At 44.8% G+C, this 17,397-nt stretch overlaps 2 protein-coding genes across 8 annotated transcripts in view; one reads left to right on the top strand and one right to left on the bottom strand.

The window, feature by feature from the left end:
- Window positions 1-11,756, bottom strand: part of LOC309809566 (UPF0538 protein C2orf76 homolog) — a 97,171-nt gene extending 85,415 nt beyond the window's left edge. For 2 of the 7 annotated variants that reach the window (XM_082630794.1, XM_082630787.1), the window contains exon 1: window positions 11,715-11,756. The gene's annotated coding sequence lies outside the window, so the exon portion shown is untranslated. The other 5 variants (XM_082630788.1, XM_082630792.1, XM_082630791.1 and 2 more) reach the window with 5 other exon arrangements.
- A 108-nt stretch (window positions 11,757-11,864) lies between these two features.
- DBI (diazepam binding inhibitor, acyl-CoA binding protein) lies at window positions 11,865-17,177 on the top strand. Its single transcript, XM_082630796.1, has 4 exons — window positions 11,865-11,989; window positions 13,041-13,158; window positions 15,233-15,295; window positions 16,890-17,177. Exons 1-4 carry the CDS (start codon window positions 11,981-11,983, stop codon window positions 16,961-16,963), a joined length of 264 nt encoding a protein of 87 aa, XP_082486922.1. The 5' UTR covers window positions 11,865-11,980; the 3' UTR covers window positions 16,964-17,177.
- The last annotated feature ends 220 nt before the right edge of the window (window positions 17,178-17,397 follow it).

The raw sequence follows: 17,397 nt of genomic DNA, 5'->3' as shown, positions 1-17,397 counted from the left end.
GCAAAGCTGGTGGACTGAAGTGAGGCATCTACAAGCCAAGGAATGCCTGGGGCTACCAGAAGCTAAGAGAGAGGCATGGAATAGATTCACCCTCACAGCCCTCAGAAGGAATCAACCCTGCTCACTGATTTTGGACTTCTAGCCTCCAGAACTGTGGGACAATAAATATCTGTTGTTTTAAGCCACCCAATTTGTGATACTTTGTTATAGCAACCCCAAGAGACTAATACAAATGCCAGATTGCAAAGACATATATAGAAGGGAAAGGTGTTCTTACAGAGGGAGGTGGTGGGTAAAGGGGCATAAGTGACTGTTTTAACATTATGTTTCCTTAAACTAAAACTTTCATTTTCAAAAGTAACCTAATTATTAAAACATGAACTAGAGTTACAGTGAAGCCTCACTACCACTGCGTTATTGTGATTTGTAGGAAAAATATATATTTGGTCTTCATCCACAGTTCCTGGCTTACAGCTCCCAAAACTCTTGGAATTTCCTGAACAATGGGATGATATTTGGTCTCTTGTCCTCAGCTCCTGAAAACACTTCAGGGAAGGTGACTTTCGGGATCCCACCCAAAGGTGGGGGCTGGTTGTCAGGAGAACCAACTTTCAGTCCCACCCCCTGCCAGAAGTTGAGTCAATCACCATTGGCCAGTGATTTAGTCAATCGTGACTACGTAACAAAGCCTCCATAAAAACCCCAAAAGGATAGCTTTTTGGACCTTTTCAGAGAGCTTCCACATTGGGAAACCACAACACTTCCACATGCCCCCATGCTTGGCCCCATCCACCATGAGGACAGAAGCCCCTTTGTTCAGGACCTTGACCTTCATATCTCATCTGGCTGTTGATTTATATCCTTCAATATCCTTTTATAATAAATCAGTAATCTAGTGAGTAAACAGGTTTCCCTGAGTTCTGGGAGCCCTTCTAACAAGCTCATTGAACCCCAAGAGGGAGTCGTGGGAACCTCTGATTTACGGCCAGTTAATCAGAAGTATAGGTTACAAGCTGGACTTGCAACTGGCATCCTGACTTGGAAGGACCATCAGAACCTCCGATCTGTAGCTGGTCAAAAGCACAGTAACAACTTGTGGCTGGTCTCTGAAGTGGAGGGAGGTCTTGTGGGACTGAGCCCTTTGTCTATGGAATCTGATTCCATCTCTGGGCAGACAGTGTCAGAAATGAGTTGAACTTCTGTATACCTGCTAGCATCCAAGAATTGATTGTTGATGTGGGGAAGCCTCCACACACACACATTGGAACTGAGTCCAGGAACCCGACTCAACCAGGCCAAAAACAAAAAACAAAAAAAAAACTGTCTATTATTACACCAATCCATATGAAATGGTACTGCAAACAGTTCCTGAAAAATTATAATGGAGTCAGTGAAGAAAAGCCACAGACTCCTCAGTCTCAACTCTATGACCTTATAGTGAGGATAGGAGCAAGTTATTTAATCTCTAATTTTGTTATGAATTTGCTTCAAGGTTTCTGCTTTAATAAACGGCATTAATGATGATAATAATAGCTACTCAGCATGTGTCAAACATTGTGCTAAATGCTTTAGAAACATCATTAATAATCCTCAATTACCTATCAGCAAAGCAGGTCCAATTGTCCCCATTTTACAGATGAGGAAACAAAGGATGTGTGAGTCAAGAATAATGCTGCTAATCCAGTAGCAGAGCCAAGACCAGAACACAACGTCTTGTGACTTCCATCAAGAGCTACCTATTATATCACACAAATAATGTATTTGGCAGACTCTAATAGAGAACAACCAGTTTCACTGGAGCAACATTCCCATTACTTTCACACTTAATCAGAAAGTACTGTTAAGATAAATTCAAAACTTACTTTTTGTATCACTCACCGCAGGAAGGATGCTTTTTAAAATAAACTGTTTCTAAGGTAATATTTTTAAATGTACATTATACAAGCACTAGCTAAAGTTGAATTTGGCCTTACTGAAACTCACTTTTAACGGCAAACCAATAAGTATCTGACCAGTTGGCTTTGTTTTTTTTTTTTTCATTTAAGTATAGTTGCTATACAATATTATATAAGTTACAGGTGTACAACATTTTTTAAAGGTTATACTCCATTTATAGTTATTATAAAATATTGGCTATATTCCCCTACCACTTGGCTTCTTCAGAAGAAAAATATCCTGCTATTGAATTTGGTAAGTTTTAAGCTTAACCACACGTAACAGCGTTCACATAGCCAAAACAGAACTAATGCTCTCCTGAAAAGAATTGAGAACAATGAGTCTGTATTCAACTTTAATAGCCACAACTTAGGTTACAAATTCAGAATCCAGTGTAATTCACAGAGAAAACAATACTAATGAATTTTAAGCGGTACTGTTCTATACTTCTGCTTCTCGGAAGATGGCGTAGATGTGCTTTTCCCTATGCTTCCTGCTAAAGTACAACTAAAAATCCTGGACATTATCTATAAAACAAACATAAGAGGATCAAAAAAGTGGAGGGAGGGCGGCAGACTGGCCAGGGAACACCACGGTGGAGAGGTCCCTGGGTTGTCATATGTCTCAGACACGGAGCTGAAGAAGTCAGCAACCCAGAAACACAAACAGGTGCAGGGGAAAAAAAAAAAAAAAAAGAAGCTTGAACAAAGCCTGCTCTCTCTAGCCAAAGAACCAGGAGAGGAACAGCCTAGCCAAGACAGAAAACTTTTAGACAAACGAGCCCTCGAATCCAGCCAGAAATCACATAAAAAACGACAGCCCCACCGCCAAGAGCAAAGGCAGAGCTACAGCCTAGACTTCTACCCTTCCCAGGCTTTAATGAGGAGCCCCAACCCCTGCCAGGGTCACATCAGAGAAGGCTGAGTAGGGAGCTGGACAATAATGAGCTTGACTCCCCTGCATCTCAGAGTCAGTGGAGACCACCTGCAGAGCTCAGACTTCCACCTCCACAGTAATAAAAGGGCCCTCCCCTTCCACACTGGGGCGCTGTGGAGAGTTTAGCTAAGCTACTCCATGGTATTGCTGCCTCGGAGTCCATTTTGCTGTGTGGCCCATAGGGACCTTAAACTGAAACTTGCCCCCTCATGCAAGCATGTGCCCTAGATAGCAGCCCTCAGAGTCACAAGCAAATACAAGCTCCTGATATGATTTCTCCAACAGCCCCTGTGATCACCAGTTTCCCCTGCCTCCCAGGGCTGCCCCTTACACACCCCTAGATAAAACTCCCATGGAGCTTACTAGAACCCTGCACTTCCCATCTGAATTGACCAATCTGGCCTTAGCCTGGGAACCCCAAAGCATTCCACCCATAGACCTAATAAAGCCATGTGCTCCAGGCCCTGTGGCTCTCTCTCTCTCTCTGCACCCAGTCTTGACCTCGCCATGTGGCCCCTCGAGGAGTGCCATGTACTCCCTCCAGGACCTGTGAGTAATAAACTTCTCTATGGTCCTCTGCTGGCCACAGCTCACTATCCAGCAATCTGTGCTCCACTTAACAAATGTTAATTTAACAAAGCAGGTAGTGTCAGAGGGGGGCCGGTGGACAGTCAGGAAGCTCCCACCTCAAGAGCCTAGAAAAAGAAAAGCAAAACAACCCAAAGTAGGCAGAAGGGAAGAAATAATAAAGAACAGAAATCAATAAAGTTGAAAACAGAAAAATGGTAAAGAGAAAGTCAATGAAAAAAGAGCTAGTTCTTTAGAAAGATCAAAAAAAATGAAATTTCCTGTGCAAGATGGGCAAAAAAAGAGAGAAGATGTAAATGACCAACATCAGAAACAAAACAAAGAATATCATCAAAGAGTCTGCACACACCATGAGGGTAATAAGGGAATACTATGAACAAATCTACATATGTGCATTTCACAACTTAGATAAAATGGGTCAATTTCTTGAAAAGCACAAACTACCACCACTAATCCAATATGAAATAGATAATCTGAATGGGAACTATTAAGGAAACTGAATTCATAATTTTGCAACTCCCACAAGAGAAATCACCAGGGCCAGAAGGTTTCACTGGAGAATTCTACAAAACACTTAAAGAATTAACATCAATTCTACACAATCACTTCTAGAAAACAGAAGAGGAGGGAACATTTCCTAATTCATTTTATGAAGCTAATAGTTCCAGGATAACACACCAGACAAAGACATTATAAAAAAAAAACAAACCATAGACCAATATCCCTTATGAATATAGACATAAGCAGCCTTAAAATATTAGCAAATAGAATTCAACAATATACACAAAGAATTATACACCACGACCAAGTGGGGTTTCTTCCAGGGAAGCAAGTCTAGTTCAATATTCGAAAAGCAAGCAATGTAATCTACCATATTAACAAACTAAAGAAAAAAAATCACAAAATCATATCAATTGATGCAGGAAAAGTATCTGACAAATTTCAACATCCATTCATAATGAGAATTCTCAGAAAGAGAGGGGAACTTCTTCAACTTGATAAAGGGCACCTATAAAATAACCTACAGCTAACATTACACTTAATGGTAAAAGGCTGAATGCCGCCCCCGCCCCGCGAAGATCAGGAACAAGGCAAGGATATCCACTCTCATCACTCTTATTCAACATAGTGCTGGAAGTTCTAGTCAGTGCAATAAGGCAAGAAAAGGAAATAAAAGGCACATACATCAGAAATTAAACTGTCCCTATCTGCAAATGAATCTACATAGAAAATGCCAAGGAACAGGAATCTAACAAACAAAAAAAAACCACATCTAGAATAAGTGAATTCAGCAAAGTCACAGGATACAAGATAAACAATTATACAAATACAAAAAAACAATCGTATTTCTATATACTAGAAATGAACACATGGACACAATTAAAAGTATAATACCATTTGCAATCACTCAAAAACAATTAAATGTTCAGGTATAAATCTACCAAAACATGCACAGGACTTACACTGAAAACTACAAACTGCTGATGAAAGAAACAAAGATCAAAATAAATGGAGAAACATGCTGTGTTCATAGACATGGTAAAAATATCAATTCTCCCCAAATTGATATGCAAGTTTAACACAATTTCTGTTCAAAATCACAGCAAGATTTTTTCTTTTGTAGACACAGACAAGACGATTCTAAAATTCATATGGATTGGGAAAATAACTAGAATAGCTAAAACAATTTTGAAAAAGAATAAAGTAGGAAGAATCGCTTTACCCAATTTCAAGACTTATTATACAGCTACAATAATCAGGACTCTGTGGTACTGGTGGAGGAATAGATACATAGATCAACAGAAGACAGAACCCAGAAAAGACCACATAAATATGCCCAATAGATTACTGAGAAATGTGCAAAACCAGTTCAATAGAGGAAAGATATCTTTTCAACAAATGGTGCTGCAGCAATTAGACATCCAAGGGGGCAGGGGAGGGGGGGGAGAACCTCAACCTAAATCTTACACCTTATACAAAAATTAACTCAAACCTCATTATGTTAATTTTAAAATGCAAAACTATAAAACTTTTACAAAAAACAGGAGAAAATCTTCAGGATCTAGGGCTAGGCAAAGGTTTATTAGACTTGACACCAAAAGTGTAATCCACAAAAGAAAAAACTGGAAGAACTGGATTTCAACTTATGCTGTGTGAAAGACTCTGTTAAGAGGATGAAAAAAACAAAATAAAAACTGGAAGAAAACATTTGCAAACCACATATCCAACAAAGGAATAGTATCTGGACTATATTAAGAACTCCCAAAATTCAACATTAAAAAAAATCCAGGGCTTCCCTGGTGGCGCAGTGGTTGAGAATCTGCCTGCTAATGCAGGGGACACGGGTTCGAGCCCTGGTCTGGGAAGATCCCACATGCTGTGGAGCAACTAGGCCCGTGAGCCACAATTACTGAGCCTGCGCATTTGGAGCCTGTGCACCGCAACAAGACAGGCTGCGATGAAGAGTGGCCCCCGCTTGCCACAACTAGAGAAAGCCCTTGCACAGAAACGAAGACCCAACACAGCCATAAATAAATAAAAATAAAAATAAAAAAGAGTTCCAATTTCAACGGTCAGATACTCTTAAAAAAAAAAAACAAACAAAAAACTTTCTTTAAAAAAAAAAAATCCAATTTAAACACGTGCAAAAGACACAGAGAAATTTCACAGAAGAGATATACAGATTGCACAAATAAACACCTGAAAATATGTTCAACATCATTAGTCATTAGGGAATGCAAATCTAAACCATAATGAGATACCACTACACACCTATCAGAATGCCTAAAATAAAAAAGTGATAACACCAAATGCCGGCAAAGATATGGAGAAACTGCATCTGTCATTCACTGCTGGTAGGAATGTATAATAAAAGGGTGTAGCCACAAAGGCAGTTTCTTACAAAACCAAACATGGAATGGCCATATGGCCCAGATTTGCACTCCTGGGCATTTATCCCAGAAAAATGAAAACATGTTCACAGAAAACCCTGTACATGAGTACAGATTCTGTACTAGCAGCAGCTTTGTCCTTCAACAGGTGAATGGTTGAACAAACTGGTTCATCCATATGATGGAATACACTCAGCAATAAGAAAGAACTATTGGTACACACAACAATCTGGATGAACCACCAGAGAGTTGTGCTGAGTAAAAAAGCCAATCCCAAAAGATTACAAACTTCATGATTTCACTTGTAGAGCATTCTTGAAATGACAAATTATAGCAATAGAAAGAACACATTCCTGGCTGCCAGGAGCAGGGGCGGGGGGGTGGGCAGGAGGGAAGCAGCTGTGGCTCTCACAGGGCAACATAAGGATGATGATGGAAATGTTCTGTATCCTCAACATATCAATGTCAATGTACTGTTTGTGGCATGTACTGTAGTTGTACAAGCCGTTACCACTGGGATAAAATGGGTAAAGGGTACAAAGGATCTCTGTGTTATTTAACGATAAGAGCACAAAGGGACTTCCCTGGCGGTCCAGTGTTTAAGACACTGCGCTTCCACTGAAGAGGGCAAGGGTTCGATCCCTGGTCGGGGAACTAAGATCCCTCATGCTGGGGGAGCTGGGGAGCACATAAATCTACAATTATCTCAAAATAAAAATAAGGTGGCTTTTTTTAAATGGCATTATCTCAAAACAAAGTTTTTTTAAAATGGCATTATCTCCAAAAGAATTATCAGCCAAATCATTTGTCATCAGATTTTTATATTTCTAATCTTTTTTGTTGACAGGCAATAAAAGAGCTCACTAGAAAAATCATCTCTAACAATCTAGTTCCAAAGCATTTACCAAGTGCTTGTCCTGTGCAACTAGGAGCTAGGTTAATAGGCAAAGATGAGGAAGACCATGTAGATTTAGAAGAGAGTTTATACTTCTAAAGAAGCTGAGCAAGAACTACAGTACTGAGCGCAAGATAACTTCATAAAACACTTCATTATTCCTGCCCATAGTCATAAGTATTTCTAAACAGAATACTTGACCACTGCATGACCAACTTACATATAAGTAACTCTAAAGAGAGTCTTCCCTCCCTTCCTTCCTTCCTTCCTTACTCCCGGCCAGTGTAGGACACTTTCCACCAGGAACCCTGACCCCCATCCAAGCCCTGGTCTCCATGTCTCAACTAAGCCCAAACCAACCCCGACCCCAAGCCATGCTGGCTGGGCAAAATCAGGGGAAAGGTGAGAATCACACACGCTTACGTCTCACACACACACACCCATTCTCCTCTCACCCAACTTGCTGCAACTTCTCTGAATACGAACACCCAAAGGAAGAAAAGAATGGCAAAGGGGAAGGCTGGTTGAGACCTCCAGCTGCCAGGCCTCCCCTCACCAGTTATATCATCAGAAAAGGAAAAGAGACATAAGAGGGGGGAAGGAGAAAAAAAAAAAAGAAGAAAGAAAGGAAAGAAAAGCTATGGTACATTTTTACGCCATCCCCTCAGCTGTCACCTCCCCACCCTTCACAAAACAAAGGCGCCCAACTCTGCCCAGCTCTCTCCACTCCTGTCCCAGAGCATTTCGCAAGTGCCTCTGAACCCAAGTCCCCCTAAAACCAAGTTCCCTTACCAAGTTTATGATTAATCTCTTTACCCAAAATTTTATTCCCTTTCTTGTCCCCTCAGACCCCAATCCTGTGCTAACTGAGCACTAATCAACCAAGTCAGATGACTACAATTGCTGTTGTCGATAACATCTTTAATGTCCTAAAACTGCTATTATAGACATCATCATTAACGTACAAACTCAGGTTGGTTCTCCAGGGCAAGATGAGCTAACAGATCCCCAAGCCATGGACCACCTGGCCAGAGAATGGTAAACCAGAGACATCTTGACTCCCAAAACTAGAAACTACAATTAAGAAATGTGACGAAACAATGATTAATCCCAGCCTCTTTGTTCTTCCCCTTTTAAAAAAAGCCCCTAACTCAAAGACCAAGTTGGAGTGGCTAGGAGGCTTCTCCCACTCCCTTGCTTGGTGCCCTGCTGTACAGTAAACGCTGTGCATTCCTTCACCACAAGCCCGTGTTAGTAGACTGGCTTTGCCGCCCATCGGGCGAGCAGACCCCAGCTGGGTTCAGTAACACCTCCTTCCCTTTAAAACACACTGTTCTCCTCCCAGCTTTGGTGGAGCCATGCCTCAGGAGTCCCATTCCAAGAAACTGGAAAACAAATACCAAATGAATATAATCCATCATTTGTGAATACTCTAACCCTTGCCTTCTACTGAAGCTTTACTGTAAAGCTTTTTATTGATTTTCACGTTTTAATGGTTAGGTTATTCTTAGAAATTAGAGGTTTAGTTTATACCAAGAAATACTAAACTATTCTTCACACCTACTGGGCAAGAACTGCTTTCACCTGTTAATATAACTTGCCCGACTGGCTTTCCACTGAGACCCAGCAAGTGAAGTCTGTGAGTAGTCAAAACTGGCAACCCAAGGGTGTGAGGGCAAGCTGCAATAATGATAATGGCCTCTCCACTAACTAGGACGGTCAGTCAGGCTAACGAGCTGGCTCATCAGGTTCCCATCTTCCCTTAGCGTATCAGGTGTTCTGTTTCCAAGGCCGGGGGTGTAACAAAGAGACTACACGGTCCTCGCACAAGAGTTCATCTACTTTAACCCCCAGTTTCACATTCAGTCCTAATAAACTTAGTTTCTAAGTTCATGGCTAATCAGAAGGAATATGTTTCATACAGAAAAAAGCACTCTGTTCATTCACCCAAAATTTAAGTGCCTAACAAGTGCCAGGCACTTGGAGACGGAGCATTGATTTATACACAGTGCCCCCTGTCCTCCCTGGCTTATGTAGGGAAGGGGGCTCAGACAGTAGAAGAGTAAACTAAACTAAAAATAAATGTAAATAAAATAATTACCAAAAATAATTACAAACTGTGATTGTTGCTACAAGGATATAAACAGAGCCAACGAACTTGTCTTTTCACAGGCTATGAAGAGCAATTTCCTTTCCAGTACTGTCAAAACGTAGAATTAAAAAAATCATACAATTTATTAACCCCAAATACACTCTAAAATTTACTTTTAAAAATTAAATCCCAGCTGCTGACTTGTTACCCTCTATGCTAAAAGCTGAATGGCATTTCAATTCCCTAGACTAGAGGCGGTAATGCAGGGCATAAGGCAGCATTTCCACAGGTGGAGGTTACAAAAAAATAGGTCACTGAGAAGTGAGGGAAGGAAGCAGTAAGCCAAAAAGCATGCCTTCAGCTATTTCGAAACTTGGCCTAGGGTGGGCCCTCTAACAAGGAAAAACACTCTTCTGTCCTTGTCAAGATCACAGAGCACCCTGCTCGCTGGGATCCACAATCGCTACTAGTTCCATACTTTAGTTGCTTTAAGCAACTTTTGTAGACTAACCTGGGCACAAAACCACCATGTGCAATGTTGGTTCTTTAAGGAAAGTGGAGTATCTTCCAAAAAAAGGAACCAACAAATCAACCCCACTTAAACTGGAGACTGCCAAGTTAATTTAAACACTAGCCGTGCTCTCTGCAATGTGTAACTCCATTCAAAACTCAATCACACCAGCCAACCTTGGAGGAATATAAACAAAATTACATTAACAGAGGTACCTAACCTTTTCAGATGTGCCAAACACAAAAACCTCGTGTTAAAACCTACTGACTGGAAGATATATTTGACTGCAAATCTGACCCACACAGGGAATAATCTGAATTTCCATCAAGATGATGGAACAAAAGTGAATCCAAGCTTCATCTGAGCCTAGGAGTGAAGACAGTTCTGAACTGTCATTTTGGAAGACACTCACGTCTCTTATAATTCAAATGTAATTTCCCCAAAGTTAATTCCAAAATTTTTGTTAGTTTGGCTTTGCTTTCGCAAACAAAATTATTCATAGACTGAAGACTAGATGTGTTCCCTGCTATTGCATCTCCACTTCTTCCCTTTTCACAAAGCCCGACCTCTATTAAGTTAGGAACTTACATCTGAAAGCTTCTACCTGGACTTTCTTTAGTCTAAACACCTCAGCTATAAATTAACGGCGCAAGGGGGAGGGGGGCTGGGGGCGCGGATCTGTACTCCACTCATCTCGTTACAAATTAGGAATTGGAGAGGAATGGTCTCTCTTTTTTAAAACATCTCCAGAGAATTATTTTCCATCAGTTCCCTCCTTGCACCCAGCTCCTTTGTAACCGCTGCCACAAAATTCCCCCTTTGGGTCTCTTAGGCATCACCCTCAAACTCTCCCATCCACCTGTGCTGCTCCCTTCTCGCATGGAGAACATCGGCCTCTGTAACAAACTTGCAAAGCTGCCCCCCTCAGTCTCCTCATCCTCTGCTCAGAAGCCTCTAACTTCCCATTTCACTCAGAATAAAAGTCAAAGTTCTGCATCATGTAGCCAGCCTGCCGCCTCCTTAACTCTCCAGCCTCATGTCCTATCTTTCCCTCACTCCCTGCTCACACATTTACACTAACTTTCTGCCTGGAATGCTCCCTCCTCTCCTTGAGGGGCTTTCTCAAATGTTACCTTCCCTTAACCCTCCACCCGCCCCCCCCCCAGCAACCATGTAAAACTGCAAACTTCCAACTCCCTATCCCCCTAGCAAACTCTCTATTTAACTGACGTTATTCACTATTATCCCCAATGTAAGTTCCAGGAATGCAGGGATTTATCTGTTTTATTCACTGCTGTATTCCCAAGGTCTAGAACGGCGCAAGATACCCGACCATTCAGTACGCATTCATGAATGAAGGAGTCACTTTAATTAACAGATGTCTGCTGAGCACCTAGTCCGGGCCAAGTTTGTTAAGTCCAGACAAATAAGACACTGTCCCTGACTTTAACGCACCAGATGGATTACTACACACAAACAAAACAGGACTGCAAACTACGGCCACCAGCAAGCCACAGAACGTGCCAAAAATTCAAAGGAAGAGGTCTCGGCTTCGCCCTTCGCGAACACAGTCCAGCTTCCCACCCTCGCGAGATTATCCAGGGACCATCCCCAGAGGGCCTCTTCTGGTCCCCTGAGAGGGGTGGGGACCCTCGCCCTCCCCAAGCCCGAGAGGTTACTTGTCCAACGGTGCAACTTCCGGCCGGACACAAGATTTAATGAAACAAATTTTAAAACCTCCGCCCGTCAGCTTCCATCCCCTCTCCTCTGCATCGCAGGTCACTCCCTTCAGTGGCCCGCGACCGAATTCTCACCCCGGCCTAACGGCACTCACAACAGAAAGCTCCCTACTTCCGCAGTCCCCACCTGCTCCCGGCGTCCCATGCAGCTCCTCCCTGGTGCGCATGCGCGAGCAAAGCCTCCTGCGTCGCGGAGAGGCAGGCAGTGCGCCGAGGCTGGGCACGCCCCCAGCGTACCGCTGGCTCCTGATTGGCTGCCTCTTGCTCGCCTGAGCGCTGTTGGGGAGGCCTGCGGCTGCGCCTCTAGAGGCGCTGGCAGTTGACTCTCGTGCGACTGCTTTCTGCTCCTCGCCGTCTTCGCGGGCTTCCTGGAATCGTTGCAACGCCGCCGGCATGTCTCAGGTATAACGCGTGCCCAGCCTAGTTGCGAAGGTGCCACGGGGCGGGAGGCTGGCGCGGGGATCATCCCGCAGACACAACCCTGCAAGGTCTTTACCTTCCGGCTCTGCTGTTCTTCCTGGACCCATGCCTAGCGCACTCTTTGGACGGAGAGCCCCGTAAGCGGAACTTTCCGTGTTTGGACTCCCAACACCGCTGCTTAGCCCGCAACTGCTGGCAAGCTGCCCATGGGGAGGACTTCGCAGTGAAGCAGGAATTGGGGTCGGAGGCGAGGGCCTAGGAAGACAGATAGGATGTAGTGGGTTACATGGATCGAAAGAGTAAGGGGACCGTGTGCCCCATCCGGAAGTACACGGCAGGAGTAGGGGCGCCATACAGAGTGGAGAAGCAAGGAGGCCGTGGTTGAGAGCTTGCAGGTCAGGGAAAGTAGGGGCCTAGTGTCCGGCGTGAGGCAAGGGGAGGGTCCCGGCGTGAGGAGGGGTGACCTAGAGGTCTTTCCCTCCTTCGACTGTAGACGCTTTTCTGGGACCTAGCAGTGTGGGGCGACCTTTGGTTCCTCTACCCTCCCTCCATTCAGGCACTGGGTCGGAGGTCGGCGCTGGATGCCCTCCCTCAGGGGGAGGGGTCCAGCGGGCTCTGGCCGCTGACACCGCTGCGCTCATGCCCTGTTCCTTTCTCAGCTGTTTCAGTCACGCAGTGCCAGCCCTATCCGCAAGTCAGGGCTGTCCTGGGACCCCGTGCTGGCCAGGGAGTTGGCCACGCTGCCTTTTCTGTGAAGTGTATGCCCACTGCAGGCAGTCTTAGCCTGTCTCCTTCACCTCTGTTTCCAGCACCTGATACCTAGCATAGTGAGAGAGCCCAATGCATAGTTGTTCATCAGATGAGTGAACCGATGTGCTTCCCCTCCTGGTTTTGCTGAATCTTTCTAGCTGCGCTGTTGAGTTGAGGAAAGACTGCTTTTCCTCCCCTGCACTGCAAGAGGAGTGCTGCCTTTCCAACCCCTCCATCCCCACTACTGTGCTCTATTCAGGCCTCTTCTCTCCCTCGACTTTAGGCTGAGTTTGAGAAAGCTGCTGAGGAAGTTAAGCACCTCAAGACCAAGCCAGCAGACGATGAGATGCTGTTCATCTACAGCCGCTACAAACAAGTAACTGTGGGTGACATAAATACAGGTATGCTGAGGTTCATCAAATGAGTGAGGGCCCAGACTCATCAAAGCAGGCTCAGCAGCCTTGGTTGGTGCTGGAACTCTTAATCCCTGGGTGGGGACCTCACTCTCAAAACCACCCACAGTCCTACTGCCCTACTCTTAACGCAGTTCATGGGGTTCCTGAGGTTTAAGCTGGGAGAGGTTCCCCAGAGATCATGTTCCTGGATGGGGTTCACAGACCCTGCACTGTTCTTGGTTTCTTGGTGGCTCATATAGCAGTATTCAAATCCTAGTTTGGGAAGAACTTTATTCACTCCGGCATTTTCCACCTATTTGGGAGGAAGCAAAGATCCCAGCTTGGAAGAAATTTGCTCCAAGCTCTCAGATCAGTAGGAGTTCTGTTGAACCATACTGCTTCCACCCCAGATGGGCAGGATCAAAGTCGGAGCACTTGGCAGCCAGGCCAAGCCTGATGGCAGGAACAGAGAAGCAGCTGGCTTCCTGCGGCCCGTCAGAAGCGTTTTTGATGATAGCAGTTCCACATGACCATTTGGCCCCTGTCATAAAGTCTTGGTACAGATTCTGAGGCCTTGGTTTGGACCACCATATTCTGTAATCCTGTCTTCTCTGCCTTGGACACTTTTCATTCTGCCCATAAGTTCCTGAAACTCAGGAGTATATGGCAACAGCACGATGCAGTCTATGAAAGGATTCAGAGGTGGTGGCCATAGTAGCGTAGAAGGTCACCCCGCCCCTGTTCAGGAGGGCAAGCGTAGCCCCCAGTTCCACTGCAGTTAGGGTAGAAGGTGGAGCTGGTGGGCTGGCTGCTAAGGATCCCGGGCAGTGCCAAATCAAAGATTACAGGGTGGGCTCAGTTCAGAAAGGTCTTGTGGTGAAGGTGAGTTTTACCCTGGGTTTATAAACTCTGCATCTTCCTAGGGAGGCAGGAGAGATGAAATGGGGGTGACCAGAATGGCTGAGGAGCTTTTCTGACAAACACGATTTTCACAGAGACTGGCCTCTGCCCTGCTTTCACATAAGTATAGGTAGACTGGCTTGGGAATCTATCACATCCTGATCAGCTCACTCTAGGGCTGCACTGTCCAATACAGTAGCCACTAGCCACATGCATCTATCTAAATTTAAATGGCAAATACTTAAAATTAAATAAAATCAACAGTTCAGTCCCCAGTCACACAAGCCACATTCCAGGTGCTCAGCTTCCATAAGTGGCAGGTGGCCCCTGAGTTGGACAATGCAAATGTACAACCTTTCCATCATCACGAAAGGGCTGTTAGGATGTGCAGTTCTAGGATTCTGTTGATGATCCTGCAGCTGCAGTTTCGCTCAGGTATCCCTGGGAATGCTTCCTGGCAAGCACTTGGGGGGAGACTTGATGTTTCTCAGACGCAGTGGTCCAGGCTGTGGGCGCTGCGATTGCTCCCCTTGGCTTTCTTCTCAGTGTGGCAGTGAACGAGGTCAGCAGGGAAGTAATAAGTGTGTTTTCCAAGTGCAACTGATAACAGGTCTATACGTGTAAAACCATGGTATAACTTAAAGGAAGCTTGCCCTCACGAACAGAATTCCCACAAAACAGCAAGAAATAGACTAACAATTTGGTAGCAAAATGGGGCAAGGATATGAACAGACAGTTCACAGAAAAGGACACCCAGAAAACTGATAATAATGTGGGAGGGAACTTGGGTGGGGAGAGTGGGAGGAAACTTTATAGTATTCCCCTTGTGGTGTTTGAATTTTAAACCAGATGAATGGATTGTAGTACTTGTTTTTTTTAAAAAAAAAAAAAAGAACATTAAAGTACGGTTTTTAAAAGAAATTTTGGAGTTACTTAACTTATAAGACAAGGACTCTAGTAATGAGAACAGTTTTCCTCCTACTTTCTCTAGATTTTAAATTTGGATTTCTGTACACGTGGGTTTCTGAAGGCAGAACCCGCCCTACTAGACCCATTTAACTCCATAGCAGAGCCTAGAAGGAATAGTGTAATAAAATATAGCTTTCATGGCAAGAAAATTGATAACGTTCCTTATTAGAACTTGCAGCAGGTCTCATGTCTTTTCCCTCTCTTGTTTAAGAACGGCCTGGAATGTTGGACCTCAAAGGCAAGGCCAAGTGGGATGCCTGGAATGAGCTGAAAGGTAATTATTCTAATATGTTTCCCTCATTTGGGAAGCCCAGTAATGAAATACTCTTCATTAAGGAGTATAAGGGGTGAGGAGAGAGAACACAGTGGATGAGGTACATGCTGGGGAACCAGTTTGACCAGGGCCAGAATGGAAAAAAAACTGGGCCGCCTACTTATTCTTCTAATACCATTTATGCCTTTTCCAAAAACACCATCTCTCAGTCATGGTATCATCTGGAGAGAGGAGGGGCTGGGGACCAGGCCACTAACAGACTGGGAGGTGATAAGAGTTGGCTTGGCCTTTATATGTATTCAGAATAAGGGGTGGTTTCCTGTCCAAACCTCCCTCTCCCCCACAAGGCCAGGCAGTGACCCTCTAGCCCAAGGAGCCCTCCCCGGTTCCCTTCCAGCCAGAAAGGCACCTAAAAAAAGGAATGAACTAATGCATGGCAAGCTGCTGGCACATCGTAGCCTCGGTGAATGGAGCTATTATACGCTAAGCAACAGCAGCCAAGAAGTATCCCAGCTTTGACTTAATCACGTGCCACCTGCAGCAGTAAGACCCAAAAGTTGGCACTAAAGTGCCTGCCAGCTTTTGTGCCCTAGCTAGCTTGTTTCTGAATAAGCCCTCTGTCTTCCTGCAAATGAGAAACACTTGAATTCAAAAGGGGCCAGAATACAAAAAATACACTCCTAGGATTTGCAAGTAACTGGAAGAGGAATGCCCGTCTGACTGTCCGTTCTCATTGGGCATTTCCATACCATTCTCAGGCCCCACGTGCTTGCCGTTGCTCCAGAACACACTCTGATTCCCAGGGAGTATCTCTCCTCCACTGTAGAATCCAGGGCTCGGGGCATCACTGTCTCTGAGAGATATCTCCAGTGTCCTCTATATTCCCCTCCGAGAGCCAGCTGCTGTGCTCAGAGTTCTCAAAACTTTTCTCATAGCTTCTATCTGGGGAGAAGAGGGTTCCTGGCTTTGTTTTTTCCCTGGAAGCATAACAACTCAGGGAGATAAGAGCCCGACAGAGAAATAGGTGATAGGTCAAAGCCAATTGTGAAAGTCAGCAGGACCAATAGTTCACTGCAGCTCCCCATGTTAGGCTTAACATGACAGTAGGGGGACTCATGGCCAGCAGGCCAGTGACAGGCCCTGGACAGCTGCACACACATTATGGGCTCAGTGCTTTATGGAGCATCGCCTGTGGACCAGGCTCCTCGAGGACTTCAAGTCAAATCCTGGCCAGGTCTGTGAGGTGTAGGTAGTAGAACCACCACCCCCTTCACAGGTGAGAAATTGAGCCTCAGAGCACTAAACCAGGGCTCTGAAGTCTGCTACCTGGGCTTCCCTGGTGGTGCAGTGGTTGAGAGTCCACCTGCCGATGCAGGGGACACGGGTTCGTGCCCCGGTCCGAGAAGATCCCACGTGCCGCGGAGCGGCTGGGCCCGTGAGCCATGGCCGCTGAGCCTGCGCATCCGGAGCTTGTGCTCCGCAAAGGGAGAGGCCACAACAGTGAGAGGCCCGCGTACCGCAAAAAAAAAAAAAAAGTCTGCTACCTTTCTACCATGCTGCCTCTGTAACAAATAATCTTGTTGATGCCTTACAGGGACTTCCAGGGAAGACGCCATGAAAGCTTATGTCGGCAAAGTAGAAGAACTGAAGAAAAAATATGGAATATAAGGGACTGGGTTTGGCTGCCAGCCACACATTTCACCTAAACTGATCTAATACCTTGTTTTTCTAATACTGTGGATGAAGTTAATAAATAACTAGTTAACCCAGTTGCTCAAAATAGCCCAGGATATGAACTAACAGAGTAGGGGCTGAAATGTTTACTGATCCTGCTGTGTAGTTTTTATCAATAGATCAATTAAAAGTACGTTTGTTACTTTAAGTCTTTGATAACCTGGGTTCTTGAAATAATGTACTCTGTTGCGATCTCTCTTCCTCCCTTTTTCTAACAATTTCATCTGGAAGTGTTTGAGCTTACCCTTCTCACCCTCCTCTACGCTCTCCTGGAGGGTGGGCAGGCGCTCCCACGTGTTCAGACCTGGCATGTGCTCACCTCTCGTGTGGAGGAAAAGGATTATAGAAGTGGCCTTTCCCACCTCCTT

The sequence above is a fragment of the Mesoplodon mirus genome (assembly GCF_964341445.2).
Source record: "Mesoplodon mirus genome assembly, chromosome: 8".
NCBI classification, from domain to species: Eukaryota; Metazoa; Chordata; class Mammalia; order Artiodactyla; family Ziphiidae; genus Mesoplodon; species Mesoplodon mirus.
Note: the sequence above shows the minus strand (reverse complement) of the source record. Positions and strands in the feature narration are given on the sequence as shown.

What these genes read in the sequence shown, in the direction of transcription:
- DBI (XM_082630796.1), top strand. An exon ending in TGTGGGTGACATAAATACAG is followed by an intron (nt 13,159 to 15,232) that starts GTATGCTGAGGT and finishes CTCTTGTTTAAG; the next exon opens with AACGGCCTGGAATGTTGGAC. An exon ending in TGCCTGGAATGAGCTGAAAG is followed by an intron (nt 15,296 to 16,889) that starts GTAATTATTCTA and finishes GATGCCTTACAG; the next exon opens with GGACTTCCAGGGAAGACGCC.